The sequence below is a fragment of the Cinclus cinclus genome, chromosome 5, assembly GCF_963662255.1.
Source record: "Cinclus cinclus chromosome 5, bCinCin1.1, whole genome shotgun sequence".
Classification (NCBI taxonomy): domain Eukaryota; kingdom Metazoa; phylum Chordata; class Aves; order Passeriformes; family Cinclidae; genus Cinclus; species Cinclus cinclus.
In genome coordinates, this window is record NC_085050.1 from 39510447 (window position 1) to 39532339 (window position 21893).

A 21893-nucleotide genomic window follows, 5' to 3' on the forward strand; every position below is an offset into this window, starting at 1 on the left:
ATGATTCTGCGTGCTGCCAGCACATTTATAAAACAGAAAAACGAATCCCTCCCAGCAGATCCTGAGCAAGAGTAGCCATGAGCTCTACCCTTTTCAAGAAGGCCCCAGGTGCAGGGCCCGAACCACGCGAAGCAGCCCTCACGGCCCTCAGCCGCTGGGGCCCGTGCCTCACGGCCCTCAGGACCCTCAGGGCCCGCACCGCTCCCGGCCCCTCCGCTTTTCGGCGCACGCGCGAGGGGGCGGCTGGCGGCGGCCGGAAGTGGCGCGCGCCGGGGGCGGTGCCGCGGGTCGCGTGGCGCGGGAATGGAGGCGCAGCCGGAGTTGCCGCAGGAGGTGGTGGAGCAGCTGGAGAACCTGGCCGTGGGGCCGGGCGGGCAGCGGGCGGCCGACCAGGAGAAGGTGCCTGGCCCTTCGAAGGGCGGTGGGGAAGCCCAGGACCCTCTACCCCCAGCCGCAGGACCGCACCACTCGCCGCCGCCCGGCGCTCCCGCTTCGCCCGGCGCTCCCGCTTCGCCCGGCGCTCCCGCTTCGCCCGGCGCTCCCGCTTCGCCCGGCGCTCCCGCTTCGCCCGGCGCTCCCGCCGTGCCCCCTTCGCCCGCCGTGCCCCCTTCGCCCGCCGTGCCCCCTTCGCCCGCCGTGCCCCCTTCGCCCGCCGTGCCCCCTTCGCCCGCCGCCGCCCTGCCCTCGTCGGACTCGGACAGGTGGGTTCAGCCCCGGTGCTCCCCGCGGGTCGCCCCTTGTGCGTTGAGGTCTCGGGCGGCCGCGCGGGCCGCTGGCGCTGAGCGCCGCAAGCCCGGTGTGCCTGCCCGCCGCCTCCTCCCGCCCCGGTGTTTCACCCTCTGGAGTTCGCTCCTTCCCATCACAGGTGTAATTTTCAGTTGCATCTTGCTAGGAGTCTAAATTAGATCTGTTAGTCTTAAGTCTCCAGAGCAGTAAAGATACCTGTAAAGGTGTAGGATTTAACAGAAGCACAGAAGAATTCTGTGGTTGCGGCCTGGAGAGCGTGTTGGGCCCCTCCACCGGCTTGACGTGGTCCTCGAGGTATGCACCTGCGGTGCTCGGGGCAGGACACCCGCGGTGTTACTGCTGAAAAACCTGAAAGTAGGACTCAAAGTGGAGAGTCTGCACAGTGCACCACGTGCTCTGATGTTGGCATCTCAGTGGAAAAGCTTATTCTCAACCTTTTTTTTTTTTTAATATTTTTTTTTTTAATAGAAGTTTCCATCTTCTACTTTCTGCGTCTGTGCTTTGTTGTTTAGTGTAGTTGGTGAAAGGTAATTGGTTAAATTTGGGCTCTGTTGCACTGTTAGAAGTCTGCACACTTTGGTTGCTGTAGTAAGTCTTGTGTTTTCTTACTGGGCTGGTGCAGCAAGATGGCTATGTGCTTCTTTTGACTAGAGGAGGCTAAAACAAGATCTGAGAATCTCCTCTTAAAGATACAAAGCTTCATTAGCAATTAATTGATTAAAGTTTGACTTTAGAAGTACTTTGAACCTTTTGGTTGAACTTTTTGACTTCAATGGCATGAAGTGATGGAGAGTGAAATTCCTGACTTCCAGGGGCTTCATCTGTGTCTAGTGTTTTTTGCTTCCAAAATATCTTCTGCTGATGAAAATATGAAATTTTCATAACTTCAACTTACTTATCTGTCTTGCATGTATCTCAGTCTTTGTTTTGTTTTGGGTGTTTTTTTAATCTCCCTCCACTGATCGGTCTTTTAATCTGACTTTTTTGTCTTTCTGCTTTATTGATATTGTTCCAAGAAACCCATATTTGACTTTTTCAAAAGGAGAGGTGTGCTTATTTCTTATCATTACTATGAGCATTTGTTTAAAGAAATTATCAATAGAAAGCCATCCATTTACTTGGGAATGAGACTGTGGTATTACAAGAATCTAGAGAGGAGTGGGGTTTTTTACCCTTCAGGTAAGAAAGGCTATATTTGCATAAGTTTGCTCATCTTGGTGTATTTTCTGTGTAAGGTTTGTATTGTGTTTTCTCAGTTACTAGGATCAGTTGCTCCACATTTTTTTCTTCCACCAGCCCTTGAAAGACTTGGACCTTTGCTAAAACAAACATATTGACATGAATAAGGACTGGTTTCTTACTCCATTCTTTGTGTGAAATATTTAGAGTCTAAGACAGTAGGCATCTCTTATACATATGACAGTAAGAAATACTGAATTATTCTGTGTATTTACTGGGAGATTTGGACAGGATTTGGATTATGAAACTAATCCCTTTTATTTGCCAAAATTAGATTTTTTTTCCCCCTTCACTGTGCAAGATGCATTGCTTGGAATAAATATTTTCTTAACTTTTACTTGGCTTTATACTAGTGTTGAGATTTTAAAAGAACAGTGACTGCGAGAAGGCTGTATTGTAACTCCCATGTTTGTTTTTTAATTCAGTGATACAGATTCAGATAGTTCATCAACTACAGTCTTCTCATCATCTTCAGCAGTATCTGATGAGGATGATCATCCAAATGAGAAGGGTAACAGATCTTATTGTATTAGGACAAAGGATGAATTGCCTATTGAGGTAAGTACAATGTGGGTTTTTTTTACACTCTTTCCTACTAACCCAACTAAAAATTTATATTTTAAGTCAGCCCTTCTGTGTCAAGATGTGGATGGAATCAGAATAGTAAAAGAGAAACTCCAAGGTTGAGCTGGACACAGTTTAGCAGGTATAAGCAAAAGCCACCCACACAAGCAGAGCAAACCCAGAAATTAATTTATCGCTTTCTTTGGGCAGGCAGGTGTTCTGCTGTCCCCAGGGAAGCTGGGCTCCATCATGTATGTTGCTTGGGCATACAGACACCATCACTGCAAATGTCCCCCGTTCTCCTTTTTTGCCCAGCTTTGTATGCTGAGTGTGATGTTAAATGCTATGGAGTGTTCCTTTGGTCTGTGCAGGTCACCTGTCCTCGTTGTGCCCCTCCCAACTCCTTTTGCACCTCCTCACTAATCTCTATATTATCAGCAGTGTTGCCAGCACAGATGCAAAACACAGCCCCGTAACAGCCACTGTGAAGAAAATTGACTTTCCTGCAGCAAAACACACCACAGTTAATAAGATAGAAAGTCATGTTTTTCAGGTATACGTATTAAGGAGTGTTAGTGGAACTGTTTTAGAAACCTCTTGCCTTGAAGCAAGGATTGGCAGATACTGCATATAGAATGGCAGAAAGTACCGTTTTGAGATGCAGGATCAGAATTTTACCTTCCTGCTAGTCTTTGGCCTTTGAATTGCTCTTGCAAAAGTGACTCAGTTAAGTCTTAGCATTGAACTTGATTTAATGTTGGAAAAATCACTGGCTGGTAGAAGTGTTGTTTTTATCTGAATTCATGTTTGCATTTAATGGTACAACATTTGGGAAAGTCTTGGCCTTTTTTTATCTTTGTGTTGCTCTATTAGCCTTTGCCAAACACTTGTTAAGAGTGAAGATTATCAGGTGAGTATTGATAAACCAGGTTAATATTCTTCTGTTTGTGTGGATTTTATTTCTAGTTGTGGCATTTAAAAGTACAGTTCAGTGCTAAGATTTGAAGTCTCAGAATTCACAGGCATTGAATTTGAAGATAATGCTTACTCTAGTTGCCTTGTATTTCATAAAGTCTTTACTGAATTCACAGCAGCATAGTATATCCATAGAAATCTTAGTTTATGAGTAGATTGGAGGCAGATGATAATTTGGTGTTAATCAGTCTTTGATCGTAGATTTTGATCCTTATATTTGAGGAAAAGTCCTAATTTGAATATTGTGTAGTACTCATTTTTTGTATCTGAAGTTTGGCTTTTTGTGTTCCCTCTGATCTCTAGTTATCCTCTTGTACCACATGCAACTTATAGCTAAAAATATTTTTCTTTGTACCGGTTGTGATGTTTGCATCTTTTATAATGATCCAAGTCATGATATAAATGGGCAGACTCCATTTTGTTAAATCAGATGATACACATGTGGTGTATTTTATGCTATATTACCTCTTGCTGTGTACATTTTTATTCTAGCATGCATTGAATGTTGTTGCAAGTGATCTTATTTTTTGATTTCTGATTGTTTAATTACTGTGATGTACATCAAGTTTGGATGAAATGCATGTCAATTATTGGCTTTCTCCAATTGAACTTCTGCCATAGTTGTGATGGAAATATGTAGGGTAGTGTCTCTGTAGGAGACAGATGTCTGTGTAGGAGAGATGTGCTCAAAAGTGTTGGTCCTCCAAAATGAGTTCACTTAGGATGATTCTGAAAGAGGTAAATCAGACTAGATTTTTAAAAATAAAATCTTCAAAATACTAGGGGAATTTTCCAAACTGTCAAATTTCTTTAGTGTCATCAAAGTGGTAAGGGCCTTCTTGTGATACTATATTTTAAACATTGACTTGATGTTTGTAGGAACTGCCTCCTGTTGAAGACTTATCAATAATTCTTCCAGATAATGTTGAACTGAAGGTCTTTGGGACAGTTTCCAGCATCATTGAGCAGCTAGGTAGGCAAGATATGTTTGCTTTGTTTTTAATTATTATAATTTCTATATATCTCTGCATGAATTAAGTTCTTAGGTAGTCCTTCAAAGTGTCAGTCCTGCAGCCTCATATTTCTGGGGGTAGCAGGTTGCTGAATTGGAATTCGAACTAACAGATGACATTTGTGTTGAATTACCTTTTGTTTGGCTTACATGCGTGCATTTCTATGTGACTTCCATGTGTACTTTTTAAATTAAAACCCCTTTTGTTTCTACTGCATATTATGATTTTTTTTTTATATCGACATGGGCCACAGTTACTGTATTTTAAGTGTTTTAAGAAAATTTTCTGGTGGTAGATGTTATTTTTGAATAATCTCTGAATAAATAGGAATTGTATAACTGAAAGCACAGATTCAGTACAATGCAGTCCCAAGTGCTTGCTTACAAATATATGAGGACAAGAAAAAGACTTTTTTTTCCAACAGTGCAAGTTTATTTATTTATTTATATTTATATTCGTACCACTTCAGGCATCTTGAGCAAATGAAAGCTGCTCATGTCAGCAGTCAGAGGATGGTGTGTCTAACATGATTTATAGGTGGAGAGTAAGCTTAATGGGATTGAGATATAGAATAGATGTAAGCTTAACTGCAAGTATACAGATTTAGGGATCTTTTCAGATCTGTGTGGGCCTCAGTATCTGAAAAATGAAATCAAAGTTTTGCTGAAATTCATATTACATCATCATACATCCACAGTATGTTTGTATTTAGGCTATTTCAAGTGTTCCATTCTGCTTGAACTGCATTCCAAGGAATTTGCTTATGAAAATTAGTAGTTAAGTTCAATTTTGAAGTTGTTATTTTGAGGTATTTATGCTGAATGTAGTACAAAAGAAAGTAACTTGCTGCTAATTTTTCTTTTAAAAGATATCGGGTAATTCAGGCAATTCCTCTGTTTTATTGGAGTGAGATTTAATTTCATTCATTTGCAGGAAGCCAGGTGGAGGGTGTGGAAGGTAGTAGTCTGGGGTTTTTTTCTACTTTGCCCTGTTTTTGCTTATTTATAATAATAGGGACTTCAAGAAGGCTGGCTTCAGCTAAAATGGTAGTTTGAAAACAAGTTTAAAAAAAGAAGTTGAATTATACTTGCTATTATTCTTATTTTTTGGTTTAAAATGTGAAGGTATAAACAAAATTGTGTTAAAGACTACAGTTTTGAAAACCATCCTTAATTCTGATCCTCACTGGTGAGTATAATCTTTTCAAATACTAGTTCACTGGTAGGTGAATTCTTAGGCTGCATCCTACTTTGTGTAATGTACATTTATAATGTGTTGAATTCGTTTTGTTGCTGTAAGTTAGAAAACGAGCTAACAATTATAATGAAATAAAACTGTATGAAAGGCATAAACACCCAGGACACCCGTGATTATTTTCTTGCTTTTAGTACATTGCTTTATGACATCTCTTTCTCCACATTTTAGTTTCTTTTCAGTTCTTCTGAAAACAAGCCTCAATTTCAGTTGACTTGTGGCTATATTAGGGATGCCAGCTAATTGGGGATTGTTTTTTGATTTTTGAACTAATTTGATACCTCTATACCAGGTTTTTATCTAGTCTGAGAGGACTTGATTTGTCATTTGGAAGCCACAAATAATATTCTGACACAACAATCAGTATTCTTTCTCTGTCCTTGTGATGTCCCTCAGAATGTCTGCAGTTCTCTGTAGTAAGCTTACAAGTTCATCAGTCTGCAGTGAGTGAGTGGTACTTTTAAAGTGGATATTTAGTCTTGTGAGGTAAATTTGAGGCTAGAACATTGTAGGTTCATGCTTGCTGTGCAGTAGCTAAAAGCGAAATGACAGTACTTTCCGTGAACTTCTGTTCAGGGTATCAGAATTTGACAAAACTTTGCTGTGTTTTGCTTCAAGGTACTTAAGAGAAAAATTCACTGTGTGGATTGGGGCTGGAAAGTAAATAGCTTTGGTGTATATGAGAAACTTTCCCGGGGGCTATACTTTGGGCCCTGCAGGAGTAGAAGCGAATAATTTAGGCTGGGTTGGGCTTGGGGAAGCTGTAAGTCAAATAGGCTGGAGGTGGTAATGTTTCTCCTAAATTTCATGGGACTGGTGTATTGTACATCTTCAGAATAAATTTTCCTTAGCCTACTTCAGGCTGGGAGCTACATGTGGTGAATCGAGTTGAGAACGTTATCTGAGAGTTTTTGGAGTGTGGTTTGTTTGTAGGGTTTTTTTGTTTAGATGTTTGGGCAATTTTGTCTGGGTTTTTTTTTGTTTGTTTGTTTTGCCAAGGTATATTTCTCCTGAGGTTTAAACAACTGTATATTTTATCTTAAAGGTAGGCACAAAAGAAATTGACTCCACAGATTCTCTTGAAATTCAGTGTACAGTTAAGCCTGTAATATTGTCATATCCTTGTTTGGCACGTTAAGGCTTTTGCAGGTTGCAGTAGTAGCAGTAACTTTTGGTTTGGTGACATGTTGATTGCTGAAAGTCCTTTTATGTAAATTTAGTAGTGATGATTTTGAGCTTTTATTGGAGTCTGAGTGACACTATGAACCTGAGTGACTTTATTTGCCAGTCAAGAATGCTTAATTGAGCATTCTGTTGTTTTATAGGTAGAGAACTTTAATCATTGTTTGCCCCAAATGTGCTATGAGACTTCTAGGACATTAAATTGCAGAATGTAGAAGAGATTGTGTATATGCACATGTAAACACCATCAGTTGCTACTGTGACTGAACTGCCAGACATCTTTTGTGTTCTGGTGTGATTCTTATGACACTCTCTCTTTACCCCAGACAACAATAATTCTGTAAGAAATATAAGTATTACCACTCAGGTATCATTGGAGAAGGGGTGTGTGATTCCAAGTACTTTTCTACATGCACAAAAATATTTGGTTGCAGCTCTACAAACTTAAGTAGAAAAGTAACGGTGTGGTTTAAGTTTTACTGCAATTAACTATATGTGTTGAAACATAAAGTTCTAATTTATTTTTTTTCTTTCTATTTTAGTAATAATTGAATCACTGAGAGGCCTACCTCCAGTAAATGAGGAAAGCATAATTTTTAAAGAAGATAGACAAGTAGCAGGAAAGGTGGGTGTAAAATAAAAATGTGTTATTCTAATACTAAATTGGAAGTATTCTCTATGGCTCCAGAAAGTAGAGTTGAAGTTGACTAAATGAAAGATAATATTTCCTTGATGCATAGTTTTTCTTTGTGCCTTTGACTCTTGCTATATTAATCTGTTTTTTAATCTCAAGAATTCTAAACCTGGAGTTAATTGCATCCTTCCAGAATTAGAGTATCTAATGAGTTTCTAGTGTTTGATGAGAGTGCTTGTGGAGAGGAAGAGATTGCTTTGAGATGTATGATGTCTTAGAATAACAGGCTTTGTAGTTTTTTTACTGCCAGATAGAGGCAGTGGTTAGAGTGAAGTTTTATGAGAAATGGGGAATGTTTTCTTCTATGTTGTGCTGTTCTGATTTGAGGGCAGTGAAGAATGCTGAGAGGGTTATTGCATTGAATTTCCTGTTTTCTGTAGAAGAAAAGCCATCATCCACAATGGTTACTATTCGAATGTCTTTGAATGCTAGATGTGAGTGGAACAAACTTAGCCTGAATGGCAGATGTTCTGTAAAACATGGCAAAATTCTCAGCTCTCCATGGAATTGGGGAACAAGTGGTAATTGTTGTAAAGGCATCTTGTTAAGATGAACTTTGAGGAAATAATGATCAGGAGATTGTTCCAAGTGTTACAAAACTTGAAAGCATAACAGACACACAAAAATTGCTGTTGGTCAAAATGAAGGATTACTAAGGGTGTAAGAACTTACCTGTCCACATAATAACAAACAGTAGTATGTTGTCAAACAAAATTCAGTAATAAAACTAAAGTGTGAAAGGAACTTGTGTTGGATACTGCATTTTGAAAATATATTTGACTTCTTAAATATCATTGTCTACAATGAAGTTAGCTGCTACTAATCTGCTTGTAATTTATTTAAACATTTTAATTTTATTTCTTTCAGATATTTGAGATATTTGGTCCTGTTTCACATCCTTTTTATGTGATAAGATTTAACAACTCTGAGCATATCAAAGAGAAAGGTATTAGTGTGCAAGACAGCATGTATTTTGCTCCATCAGTGGAGGACTTCACCCAGTATATATTTGCAGAGAAACTAAAACAGTGAGTCTGATTTCTTTTCTAATCTCATTATGATGTTTTGGGTTTTTTCTATAGCTAAAAATGTTGGATTAAAGTTGAGTCTTCAGTGAAGAGGTGAAGAAACTCTAGTACTAGGCTTAATACTAAATTTTGATTCCTTTAGATATTCTCAATTATGTTCTAATAACAAGACCATACTATTTTGCCTTTGAGAACAATAAAGAGAGGCTGTAAACTGCAAGCTTTTAAAGTGCTGTAATTACTAAAGTTAAGCTTCTTATTCTACTTAGTATGCTAAACTTGCTTTCTTTTTATGCTAACTTAAATACCACAACCAGAAAAGTTCATTGGTACTTCCTCCACACCCTCTGACACACATATACATGAGTATAAAAAATAGTTTTTCAAGCTGAACTTTCCAGATTTTATCGTTCTTAGATTCTTGTATAGTTTCAGAACTGATAATAAACTTGTTTGCCTTCTGAACAAGTTTGTATTAATTTACTATTTTTATTTCATATTACAAGGCCGGAATTGAAATGTAATTATCAATAAATCTATTACACAGTTGAAGGATAACAATTTTAGATAAAAATTATCCTCTAAATTTGCAAGAGAGGAGGGGTTTGAGTGACAGTGTAGTATGATGTTCCGAAGCTTCTCAGTAGTGCTTGTGTATCCCAGTCTGAGTGAAGAAAGTACCATGAATAAATAGGACTTGATGCCATTTTGAGAGAAGTGTACTCAAAGACACGGACTAAGAAATAAAACATAATAAATGACAGATTGTAATGACGAGGAATCATCTGAAATAACTACGGGTTAGATATCTATTGTCCTACAAGTGACTTAGTTTCTGTTTAGTAGGATTAGTTCTCAGAAGTTGGTTTAATGTCTGTATTCATTACAGCTGTGCCAGTATTCATACTGAATAGCTATTTTCTTTAGTCAAACATGTAGCCAGACCTGCAGGAGTCTTTTTTTTTTTTTCTAAGTTCCTCATTTCTGTGCAAGCAACAAGCATACTTTGTTCCCTTCAGTGAGGATCAAAATAGATCAATTTCTTGCTCTGATGCTTGTTTGTTTTTCTGCAGCATTTTGATGCCAGCTGGTCTTTGATTTGTGCTATTAAACTTTGTTGCTTAGCACAGTAAGTGCACAGACTTTAATCATCTGCTTGCTGCATCAATAACTATGTGCTGTACTCAGCATCTGAGATGGGAGACTTGTGTTTTACTTTGTTTCATGCTTTGGAAATAGTTTGGGAAACCATTTTTCATTTGTTAGTACTTAACTGTCATAGGTGGTAAAAATCTGAAACCTAGGCAAGACACTTCAGACTTCCATGGCTTACCAGTACAGCTGAACAGTGCTTCAGACATTGTTTCTTGTCTTGATTAGGATGAGTAGTGTGACTTTAGTTACAGTACACTGAAACAATGCTTCATTTCTGGGTTTTGTCAGTACAATTTCTTAAGCTTGTGTGAGGCATGTGGCGCTATTGGTTGAAGCTGTCTTTTCACTAATTAGGTCTCATTAAAAATGGATGAAGAATTTCTGATTTGTGCTGTAATGCTATATGAAGAAACTTTAAGGCTCTAAGAATGTGACATGGATAGCAGAAAAGTCAAGCTTTGGTCAGTGATTCACTAGAAGACTTTTGGACCTAAGTAGATTGCAAATTTGCTAATCAATAATTTTTATTTTCTGCTTTTTCTCAGTTTGACTGTGTGCAGACCAGACTGTGGGAGTATTACAGGCTTAAAGTTTTAAAACTGCTGTTCAAAACTGTAATGGTTCTTTGAAAAGGAAAGGAATAAAGACTTAAGATTTGAAAGAAACAACTGAGTTTGAAGCTTTTTCTGAAATCTGAAATGCAATCTGCTTGCATTGTACTAAGTTGTAGTGCTATGAATAAGTTTTACTCTTAATAGAAAAATAAGTGAAAGTGTAGTGTAAAACTTTCTGAATGCAAAATAATTCGGTGCTAAAGATAGGGTTGTTCTGTATTGCCTGAAGTCCAGTTTTAAAAAAGCTTATGTATTTCCATGATTCCTCTGAATTGCCTTTTGTTAGACTTCAAGTTCTTACAGAATGTGACTTTGCAAATCAGAGAATTACTGTATCCTTCTTTGCAGAAAATACTAAATACCTTGGAGCATAGAAAGCAGTTTTTGTTTGCTGAAATGAGGAAAACTTTGGGAAAGTGAGATAAGATTCCTGACCTTGAAAGGTTTAACGTTTGCATTGATGTTACATGTTGCTGAATGACCACAGGTCTTGGCAATTCTAGTGTGCTCTGGTATTTCTGGCAGGAATGTGTTGCTCCAAAATAACAAGATGAAAGGAAGAAGCTGTTCAGTTCATAATAATAAAAAAAAAGTTTTCTGCAGCTGACAAATTACTTGTATAGAGTCCTTATCTTACATTCTTCCCTGTAATATATTCTTCTAATTGAACTTTAAAATGTCTTCCTTGCCTTCCTTTTTACTTGTAATCTCAAAAGGCCATGTAGAGGTTGAACTTCAGTTTCATGGTTTAGGGATTGAGGCACGATGTACCCTCCAGATGACTTGCTGGTGTTCTCATGGGCTTGACGAAGGACCTCTAAAGGCCAGGCTGCTGAAACCGATGGTTATGTCGTTTTTTGTAGTTACTGCTCCTTGATTCTTGATGACTTGATGAATACATGAGAAACCCTTGGTTATTAGAGCACTGGCTGAAAGTATTTCTCACTGAACATATCGATGTTTTTAACTGTGTGGTTCCATTTTGCAAGTAAGAATTTTCAGTATTGCACTGTTTTATACAGTTTTTCTGTGTAGATAAGGGTAGTACCTTGACATTTCAGACCAAAACACATAAAATTTGAGAGCATCAAGGAAAAAGCCTTCAACAGACTACTGGCGATGTAATTTAAATCTATTTCACAAATTGTTAATCAAAGAAATTACTTGATTTTTAGTGAAGGACTTTGCAGTGGGTTAAATAGATTAGTCCAAATTTATTTTGATGCTTGTCAGGCAAGACAGTAGAGTTTTTGCTTCTTTAAATGTCTTTTACCTTGAAGTTTTATTTTATGTTTACAACAGAATTAAAAGGTGAAACCTAGTTAGCTAGCTAACATTGTCTGAAGATTGTAAGCCAAGGAGTGAGGATCTTTTGGTTCTGAATTTATTTGCTGTGGTTATACTGAAAGCCTCTGTCCTACTGAACAAGTTCATTGTTCTTTTTAACTGAGAAGATACATAGTCTAAAGCCAGAGGAATGCTTGTGATTGTTAGTCAAGAGGATAAGAAAGTTGCAGTGAACTACCTCAGTTCAGGTTCAAAGCAGTTAAGGTTCAAAAGGATTTGTTTAGAGGATATTGACCAAAACTTAGTATTCTGAATGACTGACTGACATGTTCAGTCATGTCTTGAAGTGGGAAGATTTTTCAAGTGTAGTGAATCCCTGAGTTGACCTATAGGCTACTGTTTGTTTGTAAGCAATGCTAAAAACCAAGTAACTATTTGAAAAGAGAACGCTCCTGTTCTAGGAGATCTGATACCTTATAGAAAGTGTTAGCCTTCCTTTATCTGGATTGTCTAATTTGTGTTTTGTATTGTTTGTTTTTTTTTTTTTTTTATTTTAGGGAAAAAGGTTCTGATGCGTCTTGGAAGAATGACCAGGAACCACCACCTGAAGTAACTATAGAGGGTTTTTTGTTTGTTTGTTGTTTTTGATTACATAAGTCACATGTGGAAAGAAAGTTCTGTGCAGAGCAAGTAAATAGCAAGCTTATCTTTTTATGGAGACAAGACTTGAATGTACCTCTTCATTGGATGAAAGGATCATGCTTCTCTTGGAGAGGTCTTGGAGAAAGTGTAGAGAGTGCTACCTGTCTCTCTACTTGTTTTTTGCAGTTGTCAGTCCTTCAAGAGCATATTTGACAACCTGAATGTTTAACTTTGGGTAGCAGTGTTTTTACCTTCACTAGTAACTTTGCTTCTGCTAGGGAATTTTTGTCCCTGTCATTCTTTTACTGCAGCTTTGTCTTCAGTTGGCCAAGCAATTGTTTGTTTTTTAAAGCTTACTAGTAAACTGCAAACTTACTACTTAGCTGTTGAAGCTGTCTGCTCTTCAAAATTAACTTGGCATCTTTGTTGCATTCTTTGAATGGCTTCTTAGTGAGCTTTCCCTAGTTTGCTGTTACAAAACAATAGTTCATGAGAGGAGGAGGGCTTCTTCCATAGAAAAGGCTGTCCTACAGGGTCATGTAGAATTAAGAGCTCCCTGTGACCATTGACATCATTGGCTATAGGAATTGAAAATAGTTCTTCAGTGACTTTCTATCAGTGGTCCTTAACTCACTCTAGCTATACATTTTGTGAGTATTCAATAAGAATCACAAGGCTGGTAGTTTTATTGAGATTTGTTTTGCATCACAATAGTGGAGTCACTTTTCCTTTCAATTTCTACTTTAAACATATCCAAAGTAGCTGAAATTCCAGAAGCCTTGTGTCTACTCTAGTATTCTAAACAGATCTGCTCATTTTTAGTCTTCCAAGTGCTTGCCTTTTTAGCATAATTCCATGCTATGTAATATATGCTTCTAACTCTGTAATCTGGTAGGAAATATGTGTTTTGTGAGGGGTGGTGGTGTTTGTTTGGTTTTATTTCTCCAGTGTTCTAACTATTTTTTAGGATGGAATAGACTAGAACAGACTGTTTCATTTGGAGGAAACCTACAGCAGTTCAGGGCTGACACCGAAGCATAAGCTGAAGCTTGCTGTGAAAAGCATTGTCCAAATGCCTCTTAAATACTGTGAGGCTCAGGGTGTCAGCCACCTCTTAAAAGAAGTCCCTTCCAGTGTTTGACCACCCTCCTCATTATTTCCAGTCTGACCCTCTCTGGTACAGCTTCCTGCTCATGCTATTACTGCATACAAGGTAGAAGAGACCTGCACCTCTCTCTCCCTTTGCTCAGGAAGCTGTAAAGGGCAGTGAGATTGCCTCTCAGCCTCCTTTCCACCAAATGAGGCAAGTCCAGACTCCTTAACTGCTCTTCACAGGACATGCCTTCCAGTGCTGTCACCAGCTTTGTTTCCCTCCTCTGGATGCAGCCAAGGACTTTGACATTCTTGACGTGTGGGGCCCAGAACTGCCCAGAGCACTCAGGCTGTGGCCCCCCAAGGCTGAATGCAGCAGGACAGTCACCTCTCTTGGTTGTCTGCTCGTGCTGTGTTTGATGCACCCCAGGATGGGGTTTTGCCCTCTGGTTCCAGGACACACCCTGCTGACCCACACTGAGCTGCTGCTGACCGGCACCCCCAGATCCCTCTTGGCAGGGCTGCTCTCCAGCCACTTTTCTACCAATTTAAACCTGAGCCTGGTGTTACTTCATCCTAGTGTGCATCATTTGGACTCATTAGATTTTATCTCATTAATCATTGCCTGGGTCCTCAGTCTACCTGGGTCCTTCTGCAAGGCCTCCTGTCCCTCAAGAGAGTTGATGGCAGTTTGGTATCATCAGCAGACTTCCTCATGGTGCTTCTAAATGCTGCATCCAGATCATTGGTAAATACATGGAACAGAACTGGCCTTGGAAGTGAGCCTGAGGAACTCCGCCCTTCAGGCAGTTCTTCACTCATTGCACCGTGAACCAGGTCATCCCACTTGTCCAGAAGGATGCTATTAGGGACAGTATTAAATTTTTCATTCACAGTCCTTATCCCAGGATGGTTGTTCTGGCTTGAGGGAGGTGTTGTGACATGATTTTTTTCTATGCACAAAGATAGGTCCTGTAATGATGCATCAATCTGTCAACTTAGAATGTTGCTTTTTCCACTGCAGTGAGTGAGGGTGATGAATTTTGAAATACTGTTTCTGTTTCCCATAAATGAAACTGAGCTGTGTGGTACTAACTTCTCTCAAAGAACGCTTGTCTGTCAGTTCTGACTGTAAATTGCCTTACCTTCTTGTAGAGACATAATCTCACAGACAGTCACAATTTTAGAATTAGAAGTGCTGTATAAGAATTGGACTGTAGGTATGTTATCCATAGAGCTTTGAAAGACTGTACTTAGAGGCTTTTGGCTAGGTTTAACTTGCTTTCATTCAGCAATTTACTCGTGGTGATGATACCAAATGCACTGGCTAATTGTGAGCTCTTCTGTTTTTTAGTCATGTTTTAAAAGCTGTTCAGGAAATAAGCTTGTAGTTATGTAAACTGAGTTTGTAGGAACCCATGAAGTTTTATTGGCCAAGAATCAGTCAAATCTGCAGATAGAGGTTCATTGCCTTTTCCAAAATTTGGTATTTTTTCTTAATTTAAATTTGGTGCACCTCACTATAGGAAGGAGCAAAGGAATCTTGAAAAAAGTCAGTGTTAACAAGGGTGGGCATTCTTCTGACTGTGTGATCTGTCTGTGTGCTCTGTTTTGGAAAAAAACACATCTAACATCTTTTAATCCTCAATTAGAATAGTTTTTGGTTAGTTCTAGCAGTTGGAGTTTATACCACGCTGTCCCAGGCTGTGACAGTTGATGAGCTGATAGAAAGTAGCTTTTACTGTGAAGGTGATAGCTGTTGATAGAGGTGCAAATTAACTTTTATGCTGCTGAGGCTTGAAATTGTCTCTTATGGCCAGACCCTTTTAGAGATCTGAGATTGCTACTGGTTTCTGGCCAGCCTCTGTAGTGAATTGTGTGCAATTGCTGGAGTCACTTTTTTGTGACAGTGTGAAGCTTCATTTTTGTATGAATGTTAAATTAATCCATGGTAGGGTCTTCTTGCTTGCTACTTTTAGTTACATGGTGAGCATTCCTTTTTTTGGCAGGCACTTAACTAGCCCATCTTATTTGTAGAGTCACTACTACAGTCTCACCTATCTTTGTATTTGTGATGACAAAGAGGATGACGAAGCATGACCTGTATGCTGCAAGGCTAGCAGCAGCAGAAACTGCAGTTTTTCTGTGGGCTGACTTCTATGGGATGTTATGTGGAAATTAGGTAGCAGCAAAAGGTACCTATTGCTGTTCATTATTTCTGCACTACTGGAGTATGGTGTACTGGAGCTCTTGGAAAAAGCAGGAGTTAGTTGAAGATTTTACTTCATGATATACATCATCTTGCTGTAGCTCCTATGGCTTTTTTGAGTATGGCATCCAGTTACATAGTAGAAGAAATAGTTGTATTCAGAATTAACTTCCATGAGGCTTTTAAAGCACTGTTTTGATGCAGAGATCCATGCTCTGTGTATGCAGTAGAGATACAAATAAGCAGCAAAGCCCTTACTTTCAGAATTGGGAAGGGTAGGAATGGATCCTACCCCTTTAAGCTGTAAGAGTGAGCTGTTTTTCAGGGAGCTAATTAAAGCTGACAGATTTCTTCCCTGTCCCTGATAACTTATCCTCAGTCATGTAAGTTAAGATTTAAAAGGTAGCAAAACCTTGTGTAACAAGAAGAAAGTGTTGCAGGGACGTTGAATCTCTTGTAAATATCAACATTCCTCAAAGCTGAAAATTTCTTGGTAATAACATTGCTATTGAAAATTCAACATAAAGTGTTACTAAATGCACTACAGGAAATTCCAGTTTAATTACAATTTTGGAGTAGATATTTTTCATGTAGTTTTAACTGCTGAATTCCGTACTGATTGCCAAGTTAATTTTTATTTAAAAAATTTTAATATAATTTAAAAAATTATTTTATTAAAAAATAATTTTTTTAATTCACTTAATCTGCAGTTGCTCTTTGAAAGCTTTTTCTTGGTAGCAACCAGCCAGCTCCTTTTCTTTTCTTACTAACATCTAGGCAATCAAATATTTGTGTTCAGCAGTGGAATGTTGCTCTTTTCAGGAAAATTAGAAAGGATAACTGAGTCGTGCATCAATTGTGTTACGATAAATTTTTGGAGTGTTAACTTTTTTCTTGTGCAGAGAAGCCAGCTGATTTTCTTTTTTTTAACCAGGTTTTGGATTTCAGTGATGATGAAAAAGAGAGAGAGGCGAAAGAGAAGAAAAAGAAACCTCAAAGTCGAGGAAGAAAGAAAGTCAGATCAGAAACATTTCCACCAAGTGAGTGAATGCTATGTCAATGCTTTTGTCTGTTAATCTAAGTTTGGAATGCCCATTTATAACTCTGTTAGTGATTGAGTTTTCATGCAGTTAATAGTAATTCTGTGCTTTCCAAATTTAGGTTTGAATTTGTGGCTATATTCCATATTATTATTTTAGAAGAAAAATTAAGTTGTATTCTGTTGAAATGTGGAAGGGAAATGGTATAGCAGCAGAGCAATTGTTACGTGGGAATCAAAGGCTCTTAGAACAGTGTTGGTTGACACACAGTGAGGATTCTGAACAGAGGCCACCATTTGGATGGGGTTCAGCTAAAGCCCTTGAGTGCTGGGAGGAGACAGAGGAAGGACACGTGCAATTTTTGGAAACCCACTTTGGCAATAAAGGGAGGAGACATAGGTCTTAGATGGAGAATTTACTCCCCTGTCTAAAAGGGAGCTCTTCTGCACCTCTGACATACAAATAGTCTTCTAAATAACTCTTACTTGTGTAGCCTGCTGAGAACCTTTCTGTTTACATAATGTGGTCATTAGATGAACAAAGCTGTGTGTAGACTTTCAAAACATGAATAACCTTCTTTACTTTGCCCTGCTGTTGTATCTGTTCTGGGTGCCTGGTTGCAGCTGTGCTATTTGCCATAACCAAATTTTCTCTCATGCCTCTCTACTGACAAAACTTTGAGTTTTGATTGCCATTTTGGTTGAATAATTCATATTGCATCCATCTTTTTCTTTTCTCACTGCTCTGCTTTGGCTGCACGCTTTTTATACCTGTCCCTTTAAATACAACTTCTATCCCTTACCCTCTTCTACTGCTTACTTACCAGATTACTTCAGCTACCTGCAGCATGGTGCGTCCCCCTCTGAATTTCTCAGGTTCCCATGAGTTTGCTGCTCTTTCTTTGTAAAGCTGATACACGTTGTGCTCTGTTGAAACCCTTTTCTCTTGATCTGGAAGATCAGTAGCTGTCCTTTAATATGTTTTGTACAGTACAATCCTTCCTTGTATCAGTCAGATAAAGCCACAATCTTTCTTGAACTGGCTTTTGCCCTATGGTTTTGTCAGTTTTTTTCCCCTTAAGAGATGGATCTGAATTGTGCTGTACTTTCTCTTCATTACTGATGGTTATTTTCTCCTGGTTTCTGTTCATCTACCATATGTTTTCCACCACATCCTTGTTCTGCCAGCTTATTGCAGACCTGCCTTTGCCTAGGGCTTGCTGAGGCTGTTACATAACTATGTTCCAAAACTGAGAACACAACAGGAGGAACTGTTGCACTCTGTCAGGGGAGATAGGTTTTGATTTGCTGTGGGTTTTTTGTAAATAACATGACAAAAATCAAAGTTGTGTGCAATTTGTTTTGGCTGTAGAATTCAACAGCAATGATACGTCACAAATTGAGGCACAAAGTACACGAGTATATTAAAATTGTCTCTTGTTACAGTATTTGAAAGAAAGAAGGAAAAATACTTATTCAAGTATTCTACTGCAGTGCTTGCAAGAGGCCTGCTTGTACCAAAGGAGTCTTAACTCCTAATCCCCCATGAAAATAAGTAGGAATTTTGGTATCAAACTGCCTTTCCAGAGTTAAAAATGTTTTCACCTTTAAGAAGCTGTGTAGTTTAGTGCCAAGGATGAGGTTCACGGGTTTTTAAATTTCAGTTATTTTATGCAGTGTTATATTCCTGAATACCTTGTTGCTTCCATCCATAAAATCCTTTTAAGGGTTAAAGTTCTGCAGGTTTTTGGATATCTCAACAGCTTTTTGGGGTATTTTTAGTATTTCAATGCTTTTCCTTTTATAGTCTAATCCCATTAAAACTTATATGATAATTATATAAAGGTGCAGTATATTTGTTATGAACATTAAATATATGCTTGGAGTGAGCTGTTCAGGGAAAAAAATTGTCTTAAAAAGATGAATGCTGAAAGCTAATTGGCTAGAGTTATATGTCTCTGATCGAGTAAGTTAATTTTATTAATTTGAATAATTTCTTGTGTTCTCTGTCTGTGCTATAATACCAGTTTGGGACTGAAAGCTGGGTACCCCTTCAGTGTAATGCAGTGTTTATTTATCTTTAGTTTTAAAATGTGTTATTTTAAAATGTTGTTTAAAAAGCTTCCAAAATACTTGAAATTTGCATGTTCCTGAGATCCATTTGTACAAATGGAAAGTCTGGAGGGAAAGAAGATGAAATTTCTTCTTTTTAAAGACTGAATTTGCAACTCTCAGGATCATCCTTTTATATTACTCCAATCAATCAAGATTAGTTACTAAACAATATATTTGCTGGTATTACTTTATTCTTAATGTGTTAGTTGCCAGTATTATTTGTAGATTAGAGTACTTTTCAGTTTCCTTTGTATAGCTGTTTGTGTGTGGGTTCTTATATTTGTTTATTCTTTAGGTGAGAATAACAGACCTCTTCAGTCAGTGCAACGGCCTGCTTCGAGTTACTCAAGGGGATACTATGGCAGAGGGTTCTCCTTCTCCAGGGATCTATTTCCTCCTCCATCAGGCCCTCGAGGGTTTTTCAGACCAAATGTAAGACCACCACAGCTGTACTTTTCAGACAGGAGGATATACCAGGAATCACCAATGTTTCCACCGCCTCATAGAAGAGAAAATCCAATGATGCAACAGTATACCTTTCCTCCTCCAGATTTTGGTTACGTCAGTGATGCGCATCAGTTCTACCCTCTGCCTCCAAATATGAATATGATGTGGCCAGGCCCAAACATGTACAATTCATCCTACTCATTTCTGCCACTGCCGCCACCGCCGCCACCGCCGCCACCTCCTCCAGACAGCCATCCTCCTCAGTTCAGGCCTTACTAAGATTCCATACGTGTCCATGTAGAGCATTGCAGTTTGCAGGGAGAAAGAACAGCCTGCCAGGACTGCATTCCCTTGTTTTGGAGATGATTTCTTTTACTGCAGTGGTAGAACAAATGCAGAGTTTTGTGCTTTGTGGGACATCCATAGATAATTTTTTTTCTACATATGTTTTCTGTTTCCAAAAAGAAATTTACATGATAAAAGTAACTGAATATTAAGTAATGGTTTATTTTTATAATATCTGCTACTTTAAGATGATAAATAAAAGCCTTTTGCAGACTGGTATGGAGTGGTGGAAATTTATTTTGTAATAAATGTGAGAGTTTATGTAACTGCTGTTAAGTGGCAATTAAGGTATTTCACATAGACAATATTTTAATATTTTCAGAATAGTGGTGTATTGCTATGCTTAAACATTTTTCTCAGTTTCTGCAAATTTTGAAACCTACATGGGAACTGAAAATCTGACATCTAAATTTTGAGCTAGGTTTTCCACTATATATAAGGCATAAACCACTATCCAGCTTTCAGTACTTCACTAATTTCATATTAACTAAAAGACTGCATCCGGATGGTTCTTTTTTAGAATATCTGGAGTAGCTAGATCTGAATTTGGACCAGCAGCTGACTTGCTGTGTCACATTCAGTGTTCTGCAATGGCTGTAGAAGATCAACCTGTTAATGGGATGTTTTGCATCCAATTTAGAGTTTAAAACCAGCATAATTTTTCTAGCTTGTATCTAACTTCTCTAGCTCCTAATGCAGAGATGCTCATAAATACCTAGGAGAGTGTGCAATCAGCCTTTCTAGGAAGAAGGCCTCAGGTCTGTGAGAGAGAGAAAACCATTTCAGAACTCCCTTGTTTAAATTTCTAAATGCAGATGGCACTAGGTTGCTATTTGATTACAGTCTAAACTGTCTCTTCTGAAATTACAAGGTTCATCAATTCTCCCAGCTTGTCTCTGGGAGGGAGGTGAAGTTATCAACCAAAGATCACTTGGAAGAAGCTCCACCTGTCCAAAGAGTCAGTCCTACAATTGCACTTCCCTGGTCTCTGTGGAAGTGACTCTGCCTGACTAGGAGGGAAGACCTTATACTGCAACAGTATTTTATAAATAGGAGGGAAAAGAACTTGAGGGACAGACATTTTAAAGTCTGAAAAGTCATTACTAGTTGCAATGATTTTTGAATCTTTGCCAGTGCAGTCACCTTGAACTGATAAAGAGTGTGCAGTATGTATTTCTATTCTTAAACTCATTTTGACCTTATTACTTCAAATATGTAATTAAAGGCTGAGTAAACTGTGCACGTGTTGCTTAGACTTCAATTCCAGATAGCTTTAAGAATGAAGCAAAACTTTAATGTGGAAAGGAAGGGACCGCCTTCTCAAGATGGTGCAATTCAAATAGAATTTAATTTCAGCCTTGAAATGTTGCTATATTTAAGCAAGAATATTCTTGGTTGTATCTAGAGCTTCTGTTTCATGGGTGTGCAACTGAGAAGGTAATAAAGATGTCAATTTATGGTGAGCAGGTACTCTACAGTGGCAGCAAATAGTTTCAGAAGAGCAGCATTCCAGACATTCTTGTTTAAATCAATTCTTGCAGATTATTTTTTTGTAGGAAAAAGAATGCCCAGTTCCTAGTTTGTTGTAAATGTTTATGTTTCAGGGAAAAGAAGAGGTTGAATTTCTGGTTATCTAAGCTGTAACTCAGATATGACTGTTCCCAGTGATAAGGGATGGTATAGTGATAGTGATGTTACAAGTGAGTTATCAAATATAAAAATGTTTCCAAGTTAGTTACATAGTAAGGAGGAAGAAACTGTCAGCATCACAATTTGGGGCACCAGTGGCTTGCTGTATGTCCCTGGCACAGACATCATCAGCTTTGAGTTGCAAAGGGACAGTTGAGTTAACACCAAGAACAGGAGTGAGGTACTGGGAAGTGCACTTACAACAGTCTTAATTATTACTACTATTGCAACTGGTGATTTTTTATGTATGGTAATGTTCACTTTTCTCTGCAATAATTGGATCTGGACTAATAATTTCTTGATTAAGCTGTTAAGATTTCTCTTAAAGATGTGTTCTTGCCTGTAACAATATTTTTGCATGTAGCAAAGTCCAGTATAAAGTTTGGTTACAGACTATAGCTTGACAGAGATATTCTGCAATCTAAGGTGTTTTACAAATTCTTGGTTGTTAACTGCAATACTGGTTTTGTGTCCACTTGCCTGATTGCTAGGCTTCGGGCTGTGATTCCTCAAATGTAAGTATTTTCTGGTAGAGAAGTAGAGGAAATAAGAATATTTTCTAG

At 38.5% G+C, this 21893-nt stretch overlaps 1 protein-coding gene across 1 annotated transcript; it reads left to right on the forward strand.

The window, feature by feature from the left end:
* Window positions 1-303: 303 nt before the first annotated feature.
* On the forward strand, window positions 304-19706 carry NAF1 (nuclear assembly factor 1 ribonucleoprotein). Its single transcript, XM_062493696.1, has 9 exons — window positions 304-475; window positions 647-701; window positions 2412-2544; window positions 4405-4498; window positions 7517-7599; window positions 8536-8696; window positions 12310-12361; window positions 16630-16735; window positions 19145-19706. Exons 1-9 carry the CDS (start codon window positions 304-306, stop codon window positions 19573-19575), a joined length of 1287 nt encoding a protein of 428 aa, XP_062349680.1. The 3' UTR covers window positions 19576-19706.
* The last annotated feature ends 2187 nt before the right edge of the window (window positions 19707-21893 follow it).

Excerpts from the sequence above, each read along its gene's own strand:
- NAF1 (XM_062493696.1), top strand. The coding sequence starts at position 304 with ATGGAGGCGCAGCCGGAGTTGCCGCAGGAGGTGGTGGAGCAGCTGGAG. Across the intron at positions 476-646 it reads AGGACCGCACCACTCGCCGC|CGCCCGCCGTGCCCCCTTCG; the intron begins CGCCCGGCGCTC and ends CCGTGCCCCCTT. Across the intron at positions 702-2,411 it reads CCCTCGTCGGACTCGGACAG|TGATACAGATTCAGATAGTT; the intron begins GTGGGTTCAGCC and ends TTTTTAATTCAG.